General features: G+C 39.5%; 1 protein-coding gene across 3 annotated transcripts in view; it reads left to right on the top strand.

Annotated features, from left to right (window-relative positions):
* Positions 1-504: 504 nt before the first annotated feature.
* RNF145 (ring finger protein 145) overlaps positions 505-24921 on the top strand; it is a 108519-nt gene continuing 84102 nt past the window's right edge. For all 3 annotated transcript variants that reach the window (XM_060144145.1, XM_060144146.1, XM_060144144.1), the window contains exons 1-3: positions 505-818; positions 7360-7563; positions 16144-16252. In XM_060144145.1, coding sequence (XP_060000128.1) covers positions 7380-7563; positions 16144-16252 — 293 coding nt within the window. In that variant the 5' untranslated portion in view covers positions 505-818; positions 7360-7379. The remainder of the gene's footprint in view (positions 819-7359; positions 7564-16143; positions 16253-24921) is intronic.

Genomic DNA, 24921 nt, shown 5'->3' with positions numbered 1-24921 from the left:
TGAGCGCCTATTCTGTGCTAGGCACTGCTGAGCCATCACAGATGTGGTCTCTGACGCTAAGGAGTTGACAGTCTAGGCCAGTCAGTAAGGGGGTTAAAAAAAATTCTGGCATCATTGCTCCTCTGCGGCTGCATCGGGTGAGGATCAACCCTTCTAACTAACTCTCCCACGTGGTCCTGTCAGGTAAGTATAGGTGTGAGCGCGTGTGGCTCCTGATGTTTGGGGAGTGTGAAAGAGCACGTGTCAGAATGGCGCGTGTCACAGTGCGCGTGCAGATGTCGGCGTGGTACGCGTCTCCATTGCGGCGGGAGCCCGCCTGTGTGGGCTGCGGGAGGCTTGTGTCTCCCGCCCACTTACCGGAGGCGGCGCGGGAACCACCCGGCCAGAGAGACTGCGAGTGACCGCGTGTGCGCGCACGCGCCCGTGCGGGGGAGGGGCGCGCCGCGCTGGCAGCGCCGCGCGCAGGCGCAGAGCGCGAGATCCCGGCCACAGCCGCCGCAGAGCGCCGGGGGCTGGAGGAGTGAACGAAAGAGGCTATGGCCGCCGCCGGCTGCTGAAGAGCTCGGCCCGCGAGCGCCTGCCGCCGCGTACGATGGTGACCGCACGGGTCGGGCCGCTGCCGCCGCCGCTGCCACCGCCTCCCAAGACGCTGCATCCAAGGCCTGGCGCGGAGGAGCCGCCGCTGTGAGCCCCGCCGTCCCGGCCCCCGCCGCCGCCGCCCGAGGAGAAGAGGAGGGCAGGCGAGAGAGCCGGGGAGTTGCGGAGTCCGTCTGTCCGCCGGCGGCGCTGCCCCGCGGGGAAGGAGGCCGCAGCCTGAGGTGACCGAGCCGTCCGCCCCGGCCGGCCCATTCCTATCCCGGTGCCCGGTCCGCATGCCACATCCTCTCTTACCCCGCTTCCCCTTCCCTCCTCCCTTCCCCCATCCAGTCGCCCGCTCTGTCCTCTTCTCCCCCTTCTCCCCTTCCCCCGTTCGCCTCCCTCCTCTTCTCCCAAGCTTCGGCGGCGTCCACATCCCCTCTTCACCCGCAGCGCTCCTCTCTCCCTCCCAACCGCCAGTCCCTCCCGCCGTCCTCCTGGCCCCCCCTTAGGCTGTCTCCGACTCTGCCCTCCCCTCCCGGGGCCCAGCTTAGAGCCCCCTTTCCCGGCTCCCGGGCCTTGTCTGCCGCGTTTCCACCCTCCACCCTCCTGGAGCTATCTCTCATCTCCCCCGGCATTCCTAAGATGCCCTCACTCCGAGCGCTCCCCCATCGCCTCTCCAGTACCCCATTTCGGGGCCTTTTGTAAGCCCCTTCCTGAGCTGCCCCTTTCTAGCTCCTTTCTTCCAGTTCCCACTTCCAACTTTCCTTCTTTTTCGTTTTTGTCCACTTTGCTCACAAGCTTCCCTCCCTCTTTTATTTCACCCTAGTCTTCTTCGGTTTACGCAGCCCCAAACTCAGCTTCTCCCCTTTCATTCGGTTTGAGGTTGTTTGGGGGTGCGGAAAGGCCTGCCAAGTCATTCTTCAATTGGGGACCCATTTGCTCTGCATCGCGTCTGTCAGTCCTTTTTTTACAGTAAAAGGGGTCCTCATCCCTTTTTGTCCCCATCGCTTACTCTCTCGTTTGCCATCCTTTCTGCATCCCCCTCCACTTATGCTTTTACCAACCAAGGACCCCGAGACCCTTGCCCTCCTTCATCAATGGGTCCCCTTTCTGTTCAGGGATGAAGAACTTCGCCCGTGTCTTTCTTCAGAATCTTTTTGGTGCGTGGCGCGGCGGAGCCAGCACCCTTGGCCAGACAGGAGGGGAGCTCCCTGGCACGGGCCTCTCTCCTGGCAGAGTTTTTGTGGACGTAATCCCTTAGCCCCGCGGCAGCGCCTGCTTTGCAGCGAGCTGGGTTGGGGTTACTATAGTTCAAACGCAACTGAGATCAGCAGGCGTGGGGGGCGGGGGAGGAGGTGCGGGGAGAGAGGAAGGGGGCTTTGCAGTGAGAAGGCATCAAAGATTAATGGATGGCTTTGCATCTCAGTCTGCAGTAAACAGGAAACTAGTTTGAAAGGAAAGGAGAGGGACTGTGTATCTTTTTATTTTTTAAAATACGGACTGTGCAGTTCTGGTGAATCTTGAATCCTGCCCAAAGGATGAGCTGTCGGTGCTGCAGTCATGACCCAGGCTGAGTGCCCAATGACAGAGATAGCAGTTTTTATTTCCTCTGTCTGGCTGCTTAAGTTGAAGGATGGCCCTTGTATTCAGAGTGGACTCCCTATCTTTGTCGATTTGGAGATGACCAGAAACCACAGAATTGCTAGTAGTTTATGTGGAAATCAGGTACATACAAAGTTAGCTAGCAATGAGTGGGAGTGGGGAGGACCAGCTATATTTAAAACGTGTGCCAGTGCTTATGTAAGAAGTGCGTTCTTCTCCCTGGTATCTAAGTTTTTGGCTGAGTTTACTTATGATTTTAGGTTTTTGCTCTGCCCTCTGACATTTTCAGGGATATGGACAGCCAGAAAATCTGTCTTTCTGAAGATTGGCTTTAGCTGATGGTAGAATTTTGTTTTGTTTTTCAAATTGGATTGGACAAAGAAAGGGGAGTGATGATGAATGATAGTTTTTCTTCTGTGCTGAGGGAAAAAGGTGTAAAAACTTTCGGCATTAAATTATCTAATACTCTACTGAATAATTTTAAATTGGATTATATGGCATTCTTTGTTTTGTCCAGGAGATGTGAATTCTGTTCATTTTTTGGGTAAGATAACATTTTCATTTCTTTTTCTTATTTAACATAATTCTTCAGCAGATGAGAAGAGCTATGACTTTAAAAACTTAGGTTTTTTCATATTGTTGATGATTTGTTTGATTTCTTCATATTCAAAACCAAAATGTAGTGTTTTCAGGGAAGTGTAGAATGAGGCCCCCTGTGTTTCCTAACCACAAACATGAAGGATGAACTGTGCAATGTTATACTTGTACAGGGCATTCTTGTGTTTGTAAGTAGCAATTTGCTGCTTCCAAGCCTGGGAATGTCATTTAATGAAATCGTTTGGTCCTCTTTTTGGTTAGCTTTTGTTGAGCCTTTTTTTTTTTGCCGTTATTGGAAAGAAAGGATGGATTTTTTTCTTTAAAGCTGTTTTACTGTGTAAAGCATCTATGAGTCGCATTTAGTTTTCATTACTTTCTGAGATGGTGTGGTGGAGTGTTACTTTCCCAGTTCTTTCCACATTTCAAGGAGGAAATTTAAAAATCATGCACATTTGTGACCTCCTAGAGGGGTGGGATAGGGAGGGTGGGACAGAGACGAAAGAGGGAGGAGATATGGGGATATGCGTATACGTATAACTGATTCACTTTGATATAAAGCAGAAACTGGTGCACCATTGTGGAGCACTTATACTCCAATAAAGATGTTAAAAAAAAATCATGCACAGAAAGCAAAATGTACGTAACTGAACAAGGCAGGAAGTATCTTATATATTTGGCTTTAGAGAGTGTCAGGCCTTTGAATTTTCTTTGCCTTCAGCTCTTGTGCTTATTTTTGAGGCTTATTTGGTATTGTTTTGGTTTTAAGAGAATTTTGAGCTCCCTCTGACTTAGAATATGCTCATTAGCACTAACAAATCTAAGAAAAAGATAAATTAGGCTTGAACCAAACATCTTAGTGGTATAATAATCTCTTTACCCCAGTAGAGAAGGCTCCATTTTTATTTCATGTTTTTAAGTTAGTCATTTGGCACGTGTGAGTGATTTCAGGTATCTGCAAGTAAGATATATTTCAACATTTTGTTTAGGTGTTGGTTTAGTGTGTGGTGCTGGAGTGTGGTGTATGGTATTTATCTGTGATGGTCACCACCCTATCATGTGGCACTTCTGCTGTAGAAAGGTTCAAAATGTGTTTTTTTTTCGCCCCTCTTGTTTCCACAGCTCTTGTGGGTAACATTTTAGATTTGGTTTTCTATGTGTTAAATTTGTTTCCTCCATGTCCCTCCCTATACATGGCCAGTTTGCCAGCGATGTACTGAAATATCACTCATATACAGAAATAAATGAAACATTTAGTAAGCAATATATTTGTTATTAAAGGGGATATTTCGTTCTCTGCAGGCAGTAGAGTTTAGGGATCTGTCTTGGACGTTCTTCTGTATCAATAACTTTAGGAACCCAAGATTTTCTTTTTATTCTTCTGTTTGTGAGGCAGAAGTAGTGGTAATTAAGAGGGAATGTATACCATTCTGATAATGGCCTTTTGTAATAGAAATATGGTCCTCTTTAAGAACTGGGAGATTTTTTCCTTAGCATTTCAAATTTTGATTTCTAATGCAAGATTGGTTTAAATTTTTTCTTTACCCCTGTAAGAGCTACAATAAATAGTGAAGTGGGCACAGTTAAAAATAACGAAAACATTAAAAACGTACAAAGGCTCTAAGTCAGATGAAATACATATGGACCACGAATATTTAAAATTTATGTATGTATGTATGTATGTATTTATGGCTGCGTTGGCTCTTCGTTGCTGCGCGCGGGCTTTCTCTAGTTGCAATGAGTGGGGTCTACTCTTTGTTGCGGTGTGCAGGCTTCTCATTGCGGTGGCTTCTCTTGTTGCGGAGCATGGTCTCTAGGGCTGCGGGCTTCAGCAGTTGTGGCTTGCGGGCTCTAGAGCGCAGGCTCAGTAGTTGTGGCACGTGGGCTTAGTTGCTCCGTGGCATGTGGGATCTTCCCAGACTAGGGCTCAAACCTGTGTCCCCTGCATTGGCAGGTGGATTCTTAACCACTGCGCCACCAGCAAAGTCCTGGACCACAAATATTAACTCAGTAATTGTCTCTTTTTGTTGTTGTTGTTACTTACAAAAGCAGTAGTGATTTATATTGGATTCTAGAATATGGAAAAATACTTTTCCATTATAGAATAAAGCCTGTCAGTGATATTTTTACCTAGGTCCAGTCACACTGGTGACTGGTGGTTTGTGAGAAAAATCTATCATTTGTGTATTGTTTTTGTTTTTTGCGGTACGCGGGCTTCTCACCGCTGTGGCCTCTCCCGTTGTGGAGCACAGGCTCCGGACGCACAGGCTCAGCGGCCACGGCTCACGGGCCCAGCCGCTCCGTGGCATGTGGGATCTTCCCAGACCGGGGCACGAACCTGTGTCCCCTGCATCGGCAGGCGGACTCTCAACCACCGCGCCACCAGGGAAGCCCCATTTGTGTACTTTGAAATGAACTCCAAGAGTGCATTCAGTTATCAGTTTGACCACCAGAGTAAGTAGTTACTTTCTGTGTATTTCCTTAAGTCATCTAGTTAGCTTAGGCACATTACATTACACTTTTTACCAAGAATTTATTTTTTCAAGTTGGCTGCTCCCCACCAAATAATACATGGGTATACTGAAACATTTGGCAAACAGAAAAAGATAGAGGGAAATAAAAACCACGCCAGGGCCACTGTTGGAAGGATGTTAATGTGAATATTTTGGTGTATTTCTTCCCAGAATATATATTTTTTTCTTTATGATATCATGAGCTTTGAGAAATTTAGGTTCCTAAATGGCATAATTTGTAATAAATGTTGATTAGAGATTTTATTTCTCAGTGCTTTTTTCTCCTTAGGACACAGCTATTTGGTTGTGATTCTCTCACAATATTATCTTTTTCTTATGTAGGAAAATTATTAAAGCAGTCTTGTTCTTTTAAAGTAATCAGAATTATAGTTCTTATTTATAAAAATGTTAATTCTACATTATTGATAGGATATACATAACATTTGGGTAGTGGGAATGATATATAATAAATCAGTTTTTAAGTGATTGAAAAACTTATATTAATCGTTTGCTAAGTTGAGCTGCCTTTTTTTCCCCCAGCTATCTGAGCTAGGAAGCTATGAAAATTAGAGGGTGAAATGGAAATACTGACAAATATTTAACCATAGCATAGCAATCTATCACTATAATTTTCTTCAGAAATCAATGTTTTCATTTGTCCTGTAATGTCTGAAATTACTGCCAAAGCTAGAAGTGTGTTTTGCTTTCTCAGCAAAGTTCTTAAAAGAATATTGTCAGAGCCAACAATCTAGAATTATCATTAGTCCTAAAATTGTCCTTTACCACTTTAGTTTGTTCTGTTCTCTTGTCTATAATTCCTTGGATTAATTTGCATCTGTATCATATAAAGCAGTATTACGCCAAATTGTCCTTTTAAATAGTAGATTGTCTGGGAGATCCTTCATTTCCTTTCTTTTTTTTTCTTCTCCCCATTCCACCACTAGTAATCAACAGCTAAGCAAAGACACAGGCTGCAGACTCACAATGCCTGACTTCTTCCACGTGCCAGCATGTTGGTGTGTCAGGGGAATAATTTAATGAGCTTTTTCCTACTTTGAAGGCAGATTGTGGGAATTTCAGACTAAGAATTTAATTTTAATGATTCAAGGAAACAATATTGCAAATAATGTTATCTTTACCTATATCATGAGTTCTCTGAACTGTATCTATATCACGTAAATTCAGTACTTCAGTTTTGATTTTAAGTAATAAGGAAAAGGATAGACTACGAGAAGCTGTGTGCTAAATGTGCAATCATGAAATGCTTGTTGAGTAACTTAGGCTTTTTCATGTAATAACTATTTAAAACTTGCCCTCTTTTTTAAAAGCTGCATAAATCTCAAAGATCTTTATAGGAGTGAATTTTTCTTTTCAAGGTAATTGGACAAAGGTTACAGTATTCTTATAGGGTGTTTTGTTAAATGCCTAAATTTGGAATTAGGAGCTTTTTTTTGACCATGCCGCGCAGCTTATGGGATTTATTTATTTATTTATTTATTTTTGGCTGCGTTGGGTCTTCGTTGCTGTGCGCAGTCTTTCTCTAGTTGTGGCGAGCGAGGGCTGCTCTTTGTTGTGGCGCGCGGGCTTCTCGCTGTGGTGGCTTCTCTTGTTATGGAGCACGGGCTCTAGGAGCACTGGCTTCAGTAGTTGTGGCACGCAGGGTCAAGAGTTGTGGTGCGCAAGGTCAGGAGTTGTGGCGCACGGGCTTAGTTGCTCTGTGGCATGTGGGATCTTCCTGGACCAGGGCTCAAACCCATGTCCCCTGCATTGGCAGATGGATTCTTAACCACTGCGCCACCAGGGAAGCCCAGGAGCTTTTTATAAACACATTTTGAGGTCTGAACATTTCATCAGAGTCTTAAAGTTGAGCAGACCTGAGAGAGTCCATGTGAAAACACAATACAAAGCTTATTTCCTAAATATCTAGAAGTAGTAGATGTGTCTAAGGAGCTTTTTTTACATTGTAACATAGTTTTTGTGTAGTATGTGAGAATCCATTAGATTGATAAGAGGATATCTGAAAGCTATTTGAGGTGACTTATTTTTATATATTGTATCTCCTGAATTTTAGGTCTGCTCCAAGAAAAAAACATGGCTGCAAAGGAGAAACTGGAGGCAGTGTTAAATGTGGCCCTGCGGGTGCCAAGCATCATGCTGTTGGATGTCCTGTACAGATGGGATGTCAGCTCCTTCTTCCAGCAGATCCAGAGGAGTAGCCTCAATAACAATCCTCTTTTCCAGTATAAGTATTTGGCTCTTAATATGCATTATGTAGGTAAGTGTCTACAGCATCTTTCTTAAGCTTCTAGTGAGCATTCTGATTTATTTTATGTCTTTGAATATTCTTAAATTTGGGTAAAATGAAGTCCTTTTACATTGAGATGACTGTAATATAGTCGATGAGTATGAATCTTGTTTATAGTCTTATTTGTCTTACAACTGCACATGAATTATTAGGGGTAGAGGAAAACAGATAGTGTTGGATTTTACTGTATGAAACTAGAAGGCAGAAGAAAACATTTTATTTTTTAATTTATTTTTTTCTTCTAGGTTTATAAGATATAATTGATGTACATAGAAGAAAACATTTTAGATTTTAATATGAATAAAATAAATAACAGGAAATACCTTTCCAGGCATTTGGCCTGTTCTAATTTGTCATTATTTTGGGGTTTGGTAGTAATTCAGAAAGTAAGCTTTTTAAAATGCAGTATTTTTATTGTTCTAAAACATTAGTATCATTTGAAGATAAAGTATTCATTTCAGTTAAATGAAATATGGAAAATGATATTATAATATTAAAGTACTCCTTGAAATATAATTGATATGATTTAGAGTTAGTGGTAGAAATAATGTGGAAAGAAATTAGAGTTAAAGGTTAAAGAAATTAAAGTCAAGAGATACAGGCAGGAAGCAGATAAAATCCATCTAGAATAAAAGTCATGATTCTTAATTTTTAGGTTAGTTTTTGTTTTATATGTAATGATAGTAACAATATATTTTCATTTAACATTGCTGTTTTATAATTCAAGATGTGGTGTGAATGATGTACTGTAGTGGTTTTATTAATATTTTTATTATTAGAATTGTCAGCAAGTATATCTTTTTAAAATTTGTGAAGGTTATCTTTATAAAATTGTTAAGGGTTGTCCTGTCTCTATGAGACTTATTTTAATCTATAAAAGAACTTTCTGCGTTTCAGAGCTTAGCCCTGAGAACCCCTTACAGCTCTAAGAGATTACCAAGTAAGCCATTGTGGGAAGGAGTATGGTATAGTAGAAAAGACAGTGCACGAGAGGCAGAACATCTGGGTACAATAAACTCATCTCTGTTAGTTGGCACTACCTTGGGAAAGTCTCTGAAATGAGAAGGTTCTTTTATGCTGCAAAACACTAATTCTCAGCCCTTTATTCAAGGCTTGTATGTTAGCCAATATATGGAAAATAATTCCAGTCTGTAGTAGAACAGTTGGGTACTTGGCTTAGAGTTTTAGCTTGATCAGCTAAAGTAATTCGTACTGTGGTTTTAAAAATGTGGTTATCGGGGCTTCCCTGGTGGCGCAGTGGTTGAGAGTCCGCCTGCCAATGCAGGAGACATGGGTTCGTGCCCCGGTCCGGGAGGATCCCATATGCCACGGGGCGGCTGGGCCCGTGAGCCATGGCCGCTGAGGTTGTGCGTCCGGAGCCTGTACTCCACAATGGGAGAGGCCACAACAGTGAGAGGCTCGCGTACCGCAAAAAAAAAAAAAAAAAAAAAATGTGGTTATCATATGTATTATTTCTGAATAGATTGAAATGTTTATTATAAAAACAGCTGCCTAATAACCAGAAACATCAATTGCAGAAATTGTATGGGTCCTAGTACAGTTGTAGTTCATACTCACCAGCTTATAACTTTGGGAACTCAACTGAGCCTTCTTTTTTTTTTTTAAGAATTTATTATTTATTTATTTATTTAAAAATACCGTTTTATGCAAATAGAAACAAAGGACAGATCATTGGAATTTCTGCCCTCCTTAAGGAAAGACATCAATACTTTTACAAGCTTAGCCTCATTCAGATAGAATTTGGAGGCTTTCAGTCGTCTTTTATTCTTATTTATTTATTTATTTTTCGTTGCTGCCCGTGGGGTTTCCCTAATTGCGGAGAGCAGGGGCTACTCTTCCCTTGCGATGCGCGGGCTTCTCATTGCGGTGGCTTCTCCTGTTGCGGAGCACGGGCTCTAGGTGCACAGGCTCAGTAGTTGTGACACACGGGCTTAGTTGCTCCACGGCATGTGGGGTCTTCCTGGACCAGGGCTCAAACCCGTGTCCCCTGCATTGGCAGGCGGATTCTTAACCACTGCACCACCAGGGACGCCCCAATTGAGCCTCCTTAAATACATTTAATTACATGGTATGGTGGAGTAAGCTCAGTGATTACATGAGTAGATATTTTCAGCTTGAACAGTTTTTTGGTTAGAGTAACCTCTGTGTCAGTATTATGTAGTGTTTATGTAATGTTCCAGTTTACAGAATTTCACCCTTAAATAAATTTTTTAAATTGGTAGTTTATGGTTCATAAACCAAAAAGCATAAAAGGTACACAGTGAAAAGTGCCTTCCTCCTATCTCTGTTCCTCATCCACTAAGTTCTCACTTTGAGTTCCAACAAGTAGCTCTTTTTATTTCCTTGTGTATAATTCTATGGATATTTTTATGCATGTATAAGTAAATATAAAGATATATTGGTATATAAATGTAAGTATAATGTAGAAGTACAAATGTATATATTTCCCTTTTTAGTACAGATGATAGCATAATACTACTCTTCTGAAACTTTTAACTTAATGATGTATCATAGAGCCATAACTGCTGTTTTTAGATATTTACTGTTTTTTTACGTTGACACTATCTGTTCTGCCAAATCTTAAGATTCTGATTAACTGTTGAGGCCTCACTCTCCCCCCAGCCCTCCAATTCTGTTTCATAGTGGCATAGTACCCTTGTATGGCTGTACCGTAATTTATTGCACGAATTACTTCATTGGAGGACGTTTTAGATAGCTTCTGTCTTCTGCTGTTTCATTCAGTGTTGTACTAAATAATTTTGTATAGCCATCATTTCAACAGGTGCAAATATAGCCTTGGGATAAGTTATTAGAAGTGAAACTGCCGGGTTAAAGAGTATATATACATTTGTACTATTGACTGATACTGCTCTCCATAGGATTTTACTATTTTGTACCTCCACAAATGGTGGATGAGAGTTCCTGAAATCCTACATCCTTATCAAAACAGAGTTATCAAACTTTAGTATTTGGCTGCTCAGTAGGTGAAAAATGGTTGTTTTTTAATGTAGTATTAATTTGTATTTCTCTTATGAGTGAGATTGAATTTATTCACGTGTTTTAAAAAAACGTATTTCCTCCTCTGAGAGTTGTCAGTACATGTCCCTTCCTCACTTTTCTATGGGTTTGTTAGCCTTTTCTTACCAATTTATGGGAGTTTGGTATAAGGGAAATAAACCCTGTGTGATGAGTTGGAATTATATTTTCCAATTTCAGTTCTCTTGATTTTGCTTAAGATTTTTTTGACATGCAGAATTTATTTTATGTGATTGAATTTATCATTTTTTTTCTGTAGCTTTAGGATTTTGAATCAATTTAAAAAAGCCTTTTCTGTTTTTGAGTTTATAAAGAATTGTCATGTTTTATTGCATTATTTTTGTTTTTACATTTAAGTCTTTTGCTCCATTTAGAATTTATCTGCTTGTACAGTGTGTTTTATTCCATTTCTAAACGTTTCTCTGTTTTTTTAGTTTCTTATTATTGAGGATTTAGATTATATTTTACTGTCTGATAGAATTAGTCTCTTCATTTTTCTTTATTTCCCTCTCTGAGTTTTTTTGTTATTATTAGTTTTCTATATAAACTTCAGAATTATCTAATCTTCTTCCAAAAACAACCCTGTTGACCTCTTTGCTGAGATTGCAAACTATTAAAATTTTAAGTTAGGATGAAGAGAGAACTTAAGGATGCTAACTCTTCCTTAACACAGAGAGACTTGCTATGTTCAGATTTCTTCTGAGTCCTTCTGGGGTGTTTTAAAGTTTCCTTTATATAGGTCTTAGGCTTATCGTTAAGTTTGTTCCTAGGTATTTTATCATTTTTATTACTATTATAAGTTTTTTTCCCCTTTATAGCCTCTAATTGTTTGTTATTAAGAGCTTAAAAATCAAGGTGAGCAGTGTTAATATTTGTGCTTATGGAGTATAATTGTACCTTTGAACTTAGAAGCTTTCCAGTGTTGGTTCTGTCTGAGAACAACAAAGAAAAGTGACTGTCCAGATGTAATTGGTGGAATGTTAATTATAGAACTGTTTTGCAGCATATGAGATATAAAAAGGGGAATAGAAATAATATTGAAAAGGAAGAATGGGGCCATTTGTGAAAAGCCCTGAATACAGATGTTAGGTATTGTGCTTAATTTGGTAGCTAATGATGGGTCAGTAAGGAATTTAGAGCAGGTGAGCTGCATCTTAAAATTGATTAGGCAATGTTGTATAGGGTAATGGGTTGGGGAGGGGAGAAACTGGAGGTAAGAAGACCAATTAGGATTTTAGGCAAGAGGTAATGAGAGCCAGAGCTAGCATGGTAGCAATAGCAAAGGAAAGAGTGGATGTGAGAATAGTTCTGTTGTAACTGCAGTCACTAAAATCATTAGTGACCTAACATGTAAAACTCAGACTTCATTTATATCCCTATTCTGCAGACCTTTCCATGTTTGTGAAGCTGTTGACCACTTTCTCTTTCTTAAAAATATTTCTGGATTCTTCTAACTTATTGACCATTCCTTCTGACTCTTTTGCTGTATTTTTTTCTTTGGACTTCTTTAGTCTTGATATTCCAGAATTTGTGTTTAATTTTCATCTTCTGTTGTTTGGGTGATTTCACATAGTTTTGGCTACAAATCTCTATCTACATTTTTCACAGCTTTTTTGAGCACCTTAGTCTATGGTAGTGTTCCTCCTCTTTGATCCCACGGTATCCAGTTCGTACCTCCACCATAGCACTTATTGTGCTGAATTCTAAGGGTCCATATGCTCATCTATCTTCCTAACTAGATTGTTAACTCCTTTAAGATAGGATTGGGGTTGTCTGTCATCTCAGTATTCCCAGTACTGAGCTAGTGCCTGATGCTGAATAAATGAATTTCTAACTACCGTTAGATATCTCCACCTAAATATTCTACAGACACCTCAACTTATTACTGAACTCATCATCTTTACTTCAACTCAATCCTCTTCCTTCTTGTGTATTTCCTGTCTTAATAGCAAAGCCATCCTCTCAATTATCTAAGCTAAAAACATCAGAACCATCTTCACTTCCTTGTTCTCAACCACTCACCAGTAGATCACCACTAAGACCTATTTGAATATGTATCTCATAGCTGACCCTGCCAACTCTATATTCAAAGCTACTGTTTTATTCCATGTCCTCATTTTTTCCCCCACTGCTAAAATAATCCTTTAAATAGCAGAAATTTCTATATTTTGTTAGGAAGATTCATCAATGTTATTTTAAGCAGGTCATCATTTTTAAATACTGCCAGTCTTGCTTTTTAATTATGCATTACTGTTGGGTTAGCTTCATCATTATCAATTTAGTTTGTTGTGTTCTGTTTGGATAATCCTGTAGCATGAATAGTGATGCATATTTGCATCGGCAGTAGTTTTGTATTTTTCAAATAATTAGATTATGTATACAGTTGACCCTTGAACTGTGCAGGTCCACTTATATGCGGATTTTTTCAATAGATACGTACTACAGTACTACATGATCCACAGTTGGTTAAATCCGTGGGTGTGGAACTGTGGATACGGTGGGCCAACTGTAAAGTTACACTCAGGTTTTCTACTGAAGAGGAGGGGGAGGGGTTGGTGCTCCTAACCCCGGCATTGTTCAAGGATCAACTGTTTATTGTAGTTCAGATGATTTATTCCTACTGCTCTTATATCAGCATAAGTATTCATAATCTCTCAAAAATCTTCTTGTGTGATATATTTTATTATCACAGAATTATTTTTTCACTGGATTGTGAAAATGGGGGTATAGGTGAGCCATAGGGTTTTTGTTGTTTTTTGTTTTCTTACCTCACCAAAATGGTATCTAAAGGATCTGAGAACATTAGCCCAGGCTAAGCTCCTTATTATCATATTTTAGTCTTTATACTGAGGCTTTAGCCACCAGTTCTATCAGCATCATCTCCCAGTACCCTCCCAATACTCTTTCTGTTTACACCAGAATTTAGTCTAGCCTATAGAATTTACTGTCTCCTGAAAATATCCTTCGTGCTTTCATGGCTTTTGGACCTGCTATGTTCTTTTTTCTTAGAATGTTTCCCCCTTTTCTTAGCCTAGTAAAGATCCTTTCATTCTTTGAGGTCCAGGTCAAACTTAATCACTTAACCATAGCCATTCTAATTTTTGTTTAATAGAGCACCAGTAATGTATCATACTTTTGTTCTTGTTTGTTTTTTCACTAGACTGTGAATCTTCCTATTTTTTCTTTGGATTTTCCATGTCTAGGAATGCATATGGATCATACTTTACACATAATAATGTTGGTTGAATGACTGAATAATTGAAAGAATGAATGAAATGAATATGCTCGATCTAGATGATCTAGAGCTCATTTTATGAGATGTGCTGGAGAAGGGAAAGATAATATATGGAAAGGAAAATGATAGTTCATTAAAAGTCAAGAATTTAAGGAAACGTTTCATGCAATAGACTGATTAGAAAATCCTTCAGCCACAAACAGTAAAAATGCTTGCTAGATATAGTAAATATCCTTTTAAATACTTCTAAGGTCCTGTGAGATAGGGATTAACATAATTATTTTGGGGAAATTATTTTAAGAAGTGAAAAGCAAATAGAAATATATATCTCTGGCTTCTGCTGGGTTGTTCTTGAAGTTAGGATGTGTGGGAAGTCTGTAGTCTCTAGCACCACTCCTGTTTGTTTAGCTTTAAGTATGATCGATTCAGCCTGAGCGAGACATTAGGTGCTAAGAAGGGACATCTGTGCCCTAATAAAGACTCATTTATAAGGGGAAAATAAACTAGGATCAGATTTTTGCAAGACATAGAATGTTACACTGAGAGGTTCAATACTTTTGAAGGTTTTAGAGCAAGAGGGTTGTGTCAATGTAAGTGATAGTTTTGGGAATATTACCCTGGTAACAAAGCATAGGATGGATAAGGATGGGAAGAGACAAAGAAAAATAGCAATTAGTATCAATAAATTATTACATTACAGAGCAGATTAAGATGGGGCATAGGGTCTGGAAGGGAGGGGTAACGTAAGAGATCTGTTGAGGAAGACTCAGTGGGACTGGGTGATAACAGGGGACTCAGGTTTGAGTCAGAGTGAATGGGATTTAGGAGAGTGAAAGAGGGTGAGGTGAGCTAGCTTGTTGAGGGAGGAGGATTTGTACTCATTGTATATGAGGACATTTAAGTGGAGTATATCTCAGGCATCATGAGCTACGAGATGTCTACTTAGAATAGGAAATGATTAAAGGTTTTTTGCTTATGTAGTGGGTTCTCAGAACTATCGTGTCATCTGGAATGGTATATTTGAAACAAGAAAATAGATTCTTTGAGCTAGATACTTTATATAGAGAATAGAAGTTGTTCAGGAACTAAATTTTCTATGTTCACTTGAGAGGGTGAAAAGAAAGTAGAGAGAAGGATTTAGAGAGTAAAAGGAAATCCACGTCACAGAGCCAGAGAATAAGTTTTTTTTTTTTTTTTTTAATGAAAGCTTATTTATTTATTTATGGCTGTGTTGGGTCTTCGTTTCTGTGCGAGGGCTTTCTCTAGTTTTGGCAAGCGGGGGCCACTCTTCATCGCGGTGAGTGGGCCTCTCACTGTCGCGGCCTCTCATGTTTCAGAGCACAAGCTCCAGACGCGCCGGCTCAGTAGTTGTGGCTCACAGGCCCAGTTGCTCCGCAGCATTTGGGATCTTCCCAGACCAGGGCTCGAACCCGTGTCCCCTCCGTTGGCAGGCAGATTCTCAACCACTGCGCCACCAGGGAAGCCCTAGAGAATAAGTTTTGAGGTCAGTTGCTTCAGATGCTGGGACAAGGATTAAACTTGAGTCTTAGATTTGTCAAGTAGGTAATTGTTGACTTTCAAGTTTCTTTAGAGAAAAGAAAAGGGGATTTGTAGAGGATCTAAGATTGTAAAGGGTAAAGAGGGAATAATAGTTAGAAAATAGAGGCTTTGGTACAGATAATTTATAACATTTGTCAGTGGAATGAGAAAAATAGGTAACAGGAAAAGGAGAAATCTGTGGAGAGAAGTTTTTCTTTAAGACTAGGGAGAAGAGCCCTGCACATCCTTTGAAAAGAGAGGTGAGGATGGTGTCAGGGGAATGATTGAAGATATAGGAGGTAGAGGGTCCTTCGGAGTTGGAAAAATAAAATCTGAGTCACAGAAGGCGCAGTCATAGAGAGGGACAGTAAGACACTCAGTTCTTCTTGGACTAGAGAATGAGAGAAATGGCATAGAAGAAATAAGGAGACAAGGAAAGGTAGATGATGGAGTAATCCTCTTGTACCTTTGGGTGATATATGTGATTATAAAGTAGAAAAATCTACAAAGGAAGTGAAAAATGCTTTATATTTTTAATAGAAAAATCCATACTGATTTTTGCTGTCCTAAACTTGCTTTGGTAGTGAAGTAAAAAAGCTCAAAGTTGTTGAAACCTAATTGGGAAGTAATTTACTTCAAGCTCTTTTTATTATTGTAATTAACTGGAAGACTAAATTAGAATCGAATTTTATTTGTATTTCTCTTAACTTCTACTACAGGTTATATCTTAAGTGTTGTGCTACTAACCTTGCCCAGGCAGCATCTGGTTCAGCTTTACTTATATGTTTTGACTGCCCTGCTCCTCTATGCTGGACATCAAATCTCCAGGTAAGAATGTGAGCCATTTTTGAAATGTATGACTGAATTTAAAGTTTTCCTTTACCAGTAAAATACTTTTCATGAACACTGTTAAGAAACTGAGGCTTTGGTAGGTATCCAAAACAGATTTTTATTTTTGATACTTGTTTTCTAAATGAATATTATCATACAGGATTAATAGCTGGGGTTATGTCTCAAAATTTTTTTCTGCTTTTACAAACAGTCTTACTATGAAATGGACCTTAAGGGTATGTTTACAAAGATACCCATGAGCTTTTCTTTATTACCTGAGAAAAGAATATCCAAAGACAGGCTATAGGAACTATTTAACAATTATGGACTTCATTACTGTCATCATTTTAGGAAGTCGGTTTATGATGCATGAGTTATCAGCGTAAGGTGCAACCATGTATATAGTGGATGATTGATATAAATTATTTCATGAGGTTAATTGTATAGCTCAGAACTTCTGCCTCTTTAGAAGTATTGTCTGTTTGTCTTGGTCTGCTGGTCCTAAATTTTAAGACTCTGGTCTGCCAATGAATATGAGCTTCTTACTTTGAAACAATATTAAAATTGTTAATATTGTTAACAGTAAATGTAATGGGGTAGAATAAGTTTTGTGGGTACAATACTTCTTTTGTTTTGATTGAAATGTATAACTGTAACAAAATGTACTCCCAGTTCTAAGAAGAGTGGCAGTTACTTTGCATATATAACAAGATATAATTTTCTAGAGGTTTGAAACACAGATTTTGGTGTACGTTTGAAATTTAATCTTAGAAATAGCATTTTTGTATTACTAGAATTGAATGGTTGACTTTTAAAAAACCTTTTTCCCCCTGATTATAAAATTATACTGTTCGCTGTAGGCAGTTTTTGCGAAATATAGAAAATTTAAAGGCAGTAGCAATCACCTGAAATTATGCCACCCTGAGATAGACCTGTTAAGATTCTGTTATTTCCTTCCAGTTTTTTAATACCTTCTACTTTTCACCACTTCATTGGGTACAAAAGAGTGACAATTACTAACAGTCACTGACTCTTGGTCCCTCTTGCTGAAGCAGGACCGCCATCTTCCTTATTTCATCTAGTTATTTCCTGAAGTCCCCCAAATATTTCCCAGAAACTCAGTCTTCTCAGATTCCTCTCCTCTGTTCCTATCTGGTTGATTTCCTCTGCTCAAAATGGTACCTGGAGGGTGGCATCTTACTCCTTAACTTCTGCGGCTATCCTTGCCCAGGGATGTTCTTGGATGTCAGAATTGCAAAATATGGAGCTGCAAGAGCAGTGCTGCGTGTTTGTAATTGTCACAGTGTTTCAAATCAAGCTGCTTTACTCTCGGCTTTTCTAATTTCGTGTCACACAAGTATGTCCCTGTTTCTTAGCCTCCTTCACAGGACCAACTTGAGCCTTTTCCTGCAGCATCTTTCTCCATAGAGCCTAGACTAGGAGTCCAAGGGCCAGCACTGATTCAGACAACAGGATATCCTTCCCATTCCAGGACCACCAGCCCCAAACCCTGACACAGTCTGTTCCTGTGGCCTTACCCAGACACTTCTGAATCTCAGCTCAAGCTGGAGACACTAACCTATCTTAACTTATTCATTTTTAAATAAAAATGGTATCTAGGGAGTATAATGCAGTAGTTAGAGTATGGGCTCCTTAGTCACCATTTTAGTGTGTAAAATGAGTGTTTGGGCACCTAAGAATGACATATCTTTTGGAAGAACGGATGGGGATTGGATAGGTTCAAATCCATGTTTCTCATTTACTGCTCTGTAACCTTAGTGTCACTTATCAGAAAGGTACATCTCAGTTTCTTCACCTGTAAAATGCTGATAATATTTTAAGGGGCTATTATAAAGATTCATTAAGATTAAGCATGTAGGGCTTCCCTGGTGGCGCAGTGGTTGAGAGTCCGCCTGCCGATGCAGGGGACATGGGTTCGTGCCCCGGTCTGGGAAGATCCCACATGTTGCGGAGCGGCTGGGCCCGCGAGCCATGGCCGCTGAGCCTGCGTGTCCGGAGCCTGTGCTCCACAACGGGAGAGGCCACAACAATGAGAGGCCCGCATACCGCAAAAAAAAAATTTCTGACGCATCATAGTGCTCAGTGAATTTTAACTTCCTTATGTCTTGCTTTTATTATGCAGCGATGTTTTGTGAGCATTTTCCTGTGTTGTTAGTCTTTAAAAAATGATTTTTTTTCATGGCAGGGTATTCCATGGTATAGCTATATAATGCTAGCTTTTTAGAGTTGATAGGATTTTGATGATTAATCAAAGAAATCTGAAAGTTGAAGGTAGAGCTATTAAAATTGTTATTTTTATATGTTATTATAATTCCTGGTGAAAGAACAGTGAACCAGCACTTTCCCCTTACGTTTTTTTTGTTTCCATGAGGTTTAGTGATGTAGTGATGGCTAAAACCTTGTAGCTCTATTTTTATCTGCAGTATTATCATCCAGGCTTTTCTAGAGAGATCAAAATTCTGTTATGTAGGGATAAAGGGGACCCTAACAGTGTCAGAGATAAAGAAAGCCTTTTTCTAACCATTTTTCTTTGCCAATTTCAACGTTTTACTTTTAGTTTATAGGAATGTTTTTTCCAATATTTAAAGTTTGTTTTCATTATCAGAAAATTTATATTTATTTTAAACAGTAAAAAAAATTGTAATAAAATTTTACAGTGTGCAAAAACATTTCTTGTTTTTTATTTCATTTTGATCCTTCTTATAATCCTTTGAGATTTACAGATGAAAAAACTGAAATTGGCCAACATCTAGGAAGGCATGATCCCAGACTTTAACTTGAATCCAGGTTTTCGGATTCCTAGTTCTGTCCTGTTAGGGAAATAGCATGGTTAGTGGAAAGAAAATTAGTTTTACAATCAGTAGGATATGAAGTAGTTTCCCTACTTAGTAAATATGTTACCCTGGCAAGTTGATTCTTCGAAACTGTAAAGTAAGACAATGCCTATCTTACGGAGTTAGTTTTGATGTTAAACTAACAAATTTCAAGTTATGGAATATTTTAGTATTTCTCTTTTTAGTATAATTTACACTACATGGTACTATCTCAAAAAGATTAGCAAAGATGTGTTAATCCTTGAATTATTAATAAAATGTCACGTTTAATAAATTTTGTGTCTTGAAGGTGTCTCATTTATAGACTATTAAGGCTGAATTTTTTAGTTTAAAAAGCATAAAGGTTCATATTTCATGTGGCAGCTTCCTGAACAAGTATCTTTTTAAAAAAGTAACAGCTTTATTAAGATATAATTCACATTCCTGTTTCAAGTGTACAGCTCAATGGTTTTGAATGTGTTCACAGAACTGTGTAAATCATCACCCCAAACAATTTTAGAACATTTTTATCACTCCAGAAAGGAACCCTGTATCCATCGGCAGTCACTTCCAATTTTCTACCAATCCCCTTCCCCTAGCCCTATGCATGTCAGTCTTTTTTCTGTCTTTATGGATTGGCTTATTCTGGACATTTCGTATACATTGAATTGTATAGTATGTGATCCTTTGTGCCTAGCTTCTTTCACTTAGCATGTTTTCAAGGTTCATCCATGTTGTAGCATGTATCATTACTTCATTTTACTGTCCAGATCATATTTTGTTGTATGAATATAACACATTTTGTTTATCCATTCATCCATTGATGGACATTTGAGTTGTTTCTGCTACTTGGCTGATACGAATGAACATTTGTGGGTTTTGTGTAGGTGTCCTTTTTGTCTGGGGGGTGCATATACCTTGGAGTGGAATTGCTGGATCATATAGTATCTATGTTTAAACTTTTGGGGAACTACCAGACTATTTTCTAAAGTGGCTGCACTATTACATTTCCACCAGCAGTGTATGAGTGTTCCAGTTTCACCACATCCTTGCTAATACTTGTTGATATCTGTCTTTTTCAGTATAGCCATCATAGTAAGCGTGGAGAGATGTTTCATTGAGCTTTTGATTTGCATTTCTCTGATGGCTAGTGATGTTGAGCATGTTTTCACGTGTTCATTAACCATTTGTAAGTTTTCCTTGGAGAAATGTTTATTCAGATCCTTTGCCCATTATTTAATTGGGTTGTCTTTTTTAAAAAATTGAGTTGTAGGAATTCTTTATATATTCTAGATACAAGTGCCTTCTCAGTTAAATGATTTGCAAATATTTTCCAGCAGTCACTCCAGTCTAGTTATATCAAGGTAGAGTGTAGTATGATCCTGAGAAGGAAAATCAATACTTGGATAATTTAAATAATTAATTTGATACGTCAAAAATTGGCTGTAGAAAAAGACATTTGCAAGTATTCCTTATATTGAAAGTTTCATAAACTCTTGAAAAGCTGGGTCTCTCTTTGCTTTAATTCATGTACAGGCGTACCTTGTTTTATTGGGGTTCGCTTTGATTTGCAGATATTGCAGTTTTTTTTTACAAATTGAAGGTTTGTGGCAACCCTGCATCAAACAAGTCCATCAGTACCATTTTTCTTTCTTTATTTTTTTTTAAGAAGATGTTGGGGGTAGGAGTTTATTAATTAATTAATTTATTTTTGCTGTGTTGGGTCTTCGTTTCTGTGCGAGGGCTTTCTCTAGTTGCGGCAAGCGGAGGCCACTCTTCATCGCAGTGCGTGGGCCTCTCACTATTCGTGGCCTCTCTTGTTGCGGAGCACGGGCTCCAGACGCACAGGCTCAGTTAGTTGTGGCTCACGGGCCTAGTTGCTCCGTGGCATGTGGGATCCTCTCAGACCAGGGCTTGAGCCCATGTCCCCTGCATTAGCAGGCAGATTCTCAACCACTGCACCACCAGGGAAGCCCCAGTTCCAATTTTCTAACAGCATTTGCTCATGCTTCATGATTCTGTCACATTTTGGTAATTCTTGCAGTGTTTCAAACTTTTTCATTATTATATTTGTTATGGTGATCTATGATCAGTGACCTTTGATGTTACTATTGTAATTATTTTAGGTCACCACAAACTGCACCCATATAAGATGGCAAACTTAAGAAAATGCTCTGTGTTCTGACTGCTCCACTGACTGACCTTTTCCCATCTCTCTCCCTCTTCTTGGTCCTCCCTATTCCCTGAGACACAATAATACTGAAATTAGGCCAGTTAATAACCCTACAGTGGTCTCTTAAGTGTTCAAGTAAAGGAAGCGTCATGTGTCTCACTTTAAATCAAAAGCTAGAAATTATTAAACTTAATGAGGAAGGCATGTCGAAAGCTGAGATAGGCTGAAAGCTAGGCCTCTTGTGCCAAACACTTAGCCCAGTTGTGAATATAAAGGAAGGGTTCTTGAGGGAAATTAAAGTGCTACTTCAGTGAACACATGAATGATAAGAAAGCTAAACAGCTTTATTGCTGATATGGAGAAAGTTTTAGTGGTCTGGAGAGAAGATCAAACCAGCCACAACATTCCCTTAAACCAAAGCCTAATCCAGAGCACGGCCCTAATTCTCTTCAATTCCCTGAAGGCTGAGAGAGGTGAGGAAGCTGCCCAAGAAAAGTTTGAGGCTAGCATATGTTGGTTCATGAGGTTTAAGGAAAGAAACCATCTTCATCACATAAAAGTACAAGGTTAAGCAGCAAGTACTGATGTAGAAGCTGCAAAAAGTTATCCAGAAGATCTAGCTAAGATCATTAATGAAGGTGGCTACACTTAACAGATTTTCAGTGTAGACAACGCAGTGTTATATTTATAAGGAAGAAGATGCAGTCTAGAACTTTTATACCTAGAGAGGTCAGTGGCTTCAAAGCTTCAAGTGACAGGCTGACTCTATTAGGGGCTAATGCAGCTGGTGACTTTAAGTTGAAGCCGATGCTCATTGACCATTATGAAAACCCTAGGACCCTTAAGAATTATGCTAAAATCTACTCTGCCAGTGTCCTATAAATGGAATAACAAAACCTAGATGACAGCATGGTTTACTGAATATTTTAAGCCCACTGTTGAGACCTACTGCTCAGAAAAAGATTCCTTTCAAAATATTACTGATCATTGGCAATGCATTTGGTTGCCTAAGAGCTCTGTCAGAGATATATAACAAAATTGAATGTTTTCATGCCTGCTGATACAACATCCTTTCTGCAGCCCATGGATCAAGGAGTAATTTTGATTTTGATCTTCAAGACTTATTTAAGAAATATATTTCATAAGGCTGTAGCTGCTGAAGATAGTGATTCCTCTGATGGATCTGGGCAAAGTAAATTGAAAACCTTTTGGAAGGAATTCACCATTCTACATGCCAGTAAGAACATTTGTGATTCATGGGAAGAAGTCAAAATATCAACATTAACAAGAGTTTGGAGGATGATTCCAGCCTCATGGATGACTTTGAGGGGTTTAAGTCTTCAGTGGATGTAGTCACTACAGCTGTGGTAGAAATAGCAAGATAACTAGAAGTTGAGCCTACAGATGTGACTGAATTGCTGGAATCTAACAACAAAAACTGAAGCACTGTAGCTTCCTATGAATGAGCAGAGAAAGTGGTTTCTTGAGACGGAATCTACTCCTGGTGAAGATGCTGTGAAGAGTATTGAAATGACAACAAAGGATTTAGAATATTATATATTACATAAACTTAATTGATAAAGCAGCAACAGGGTTTGAGAGAATTGATTTTAATTTTGAAAGAAGTTCTACAGGCTTCCCTGGTGGCACAGTGGTTGGGAGTCCGCCTGCCGATGCAGGGGACGCGGGTTCGTGCCCCGGTCCGAGAGGATCCCGCATGCTGCGGAGCGGCTGGGCCCGTGAGCCATGGCCGCTGGGCCTGCGCTTCCGGAGACTGTGCTCCGCAACAGGGGAGGCCGCGGCAGTGAGAGGTACGCGTACCGAAAAAAAAAAAAAGTTCTACTGCCGGTAAAATGCTATCAAACAGCATTGCATGCTACAGAGAAATCCTTCATGAAAGGAAGACTCAGTGTGGAACACTTCATTCTTGTCTTTTTTTTTTAACATCTTTATTGGAGTATAATTGCTTTACAATGTTGGGTTAGTTTCTGCTGTATAACAAAGTGAATCAGCTGTACATATATGTGTATCCCCATATCCCCTCCCTCTTGCTCTCCCTCCCACCCTGCCAATCCCACCGCTCTAGGTGGTCACAAAGCACGGAGCTGGTCTCCCTGTGCTATGCATCTGCTTCCCACTAGCTATCTATTTTACATTTGGTAGTGTATGTATGTCAGTGCTACTCTCTCACTTCATCCCAGCTTCCCCTTCCCCCACCCAGTGCCCTCAAGGCTGTTCTCTACATCTGCGTCTTTATTCCTGCCCTGCCATTAGATTGATCAGTAGCACTTTCTGAAATTCCATACATATGCGTTAGCATGCAGTATTTGTTTTTCTCTTTCTGACTGACTTCATTCTGTGTGACAGATTCTAGGTCCATCCACCTCACTACAAATAACTCAATTTCATTTCATTTTATGGCTAAGTAATATTCCATTGTATATATGTGCCACGTCTTCTTTATCCAGTCATCTATTGATGGACACTTACGTTGCTTCCATATCCTGGCTATTGTAAGTAGAGCTGCAGTGAACATTGTGGTACATGACTCTTTTTGAATTATGGTTTCTCAGGGTATATGCCCAGTAGTGGGATTGCTGGGTCATATGGTAGTTCTATTTTCAGTTTCTTCGGGAACCTCCATACTGTTCTCCATAGTGGCTGTATCAATTTACATTCCCACCAACAGTGCAAGAGGGTTCCCTTTTCTCCACACCTTCTCCAGCATTTATTGTTTGTAGATTTTTTAATGATGCCCATTCTTACCGGCATGAGGTGATACCTCATTGTAGTTTTGATTTGCATTTCTCTGATGATTAGTGATGTTGAGCATCCTTTCATGTGTTTGATGGCAATCTGTATATCTTTGGAGAAATGTCTGTTTAGGTCTTCTGCCCATTTTTGGATGGGATTGTTTGTTTTGTCGATATTGAGCTGCATCAGCGGCTTGTGTATTTTGGAGATTAACCCTTTGTCAGTTGCTTTGTTTGCAAATATTTTCTCTGATTCTGAGGGTTGTCTTTTCATCTTGTTTATGGTTTCCTTTGCTGTGCAAAAGCTTTAAAGTTTCATTAGGTCCCATTTATTTATTTTTGTTTTTATTTCCATTTCTCTAGGAGATGGGTCAAAAGGATCTTGCTGTGATTTATGTCATAGAATGTTCTGCCTATGTTTTCCTCTAAGAGTTTTATAGTGTCTGGCCTTACATTTAGGTCTTTCATCCATTTTGAATTTATTTTTGTGTATGGTGTTAGGGAGTCTTCTAATTTCATTCTTTTACATACAGGTGTCCAGTTTCCCAGTACCACTTATTGAAGAGATTGTCTTTTCTCCATTGTATATTCTTGCCTTCTTTATCAAAGATAAGGTGACCATATGTGTGTGGGTTTATTTCTGGGCTTTCTATCCTGTTGATCTATGTTTCTGTTTTTGTGCCAGTACTGTACTGTCTTGATTGCTGTAGCTTTGTAGTATAGTCTGAAGTCAGGGAGCCTGATTCCTCCAACTCTGTTTTTCTTTCTCAAGATTGCTTTGGCTGTTCGGGGTCTTTTGTGTTTCCATACAAATTGTGAAATTTTTTGGTCTAGTTCTGTGAAAAATGCTGTTGGTAGTTTGATAGGGATTGCATTGAATCTGTAGATTGCTTTGGGTGGTATAGT

Source organism: Lagenorhynchus albirostris, chromosome 3 (assembly GCF_949774975.1).
Source record: "Lagenorhynchus albirostris chromosome 3, mLagAlb1.1, whole genome shotgun sequence".
NCBI lineage: Eukaryota > Metazoa > Chordata > Mammalia > Artiodactyla > Delphinidae > Lagenorhynchus > Lagenorhynchus albirostris.
The sequence above is the reverse complement of the archived record's forward strand: the minus strand, read 5'-3'. Positions and strand labels throughout refer to the sequence as shown.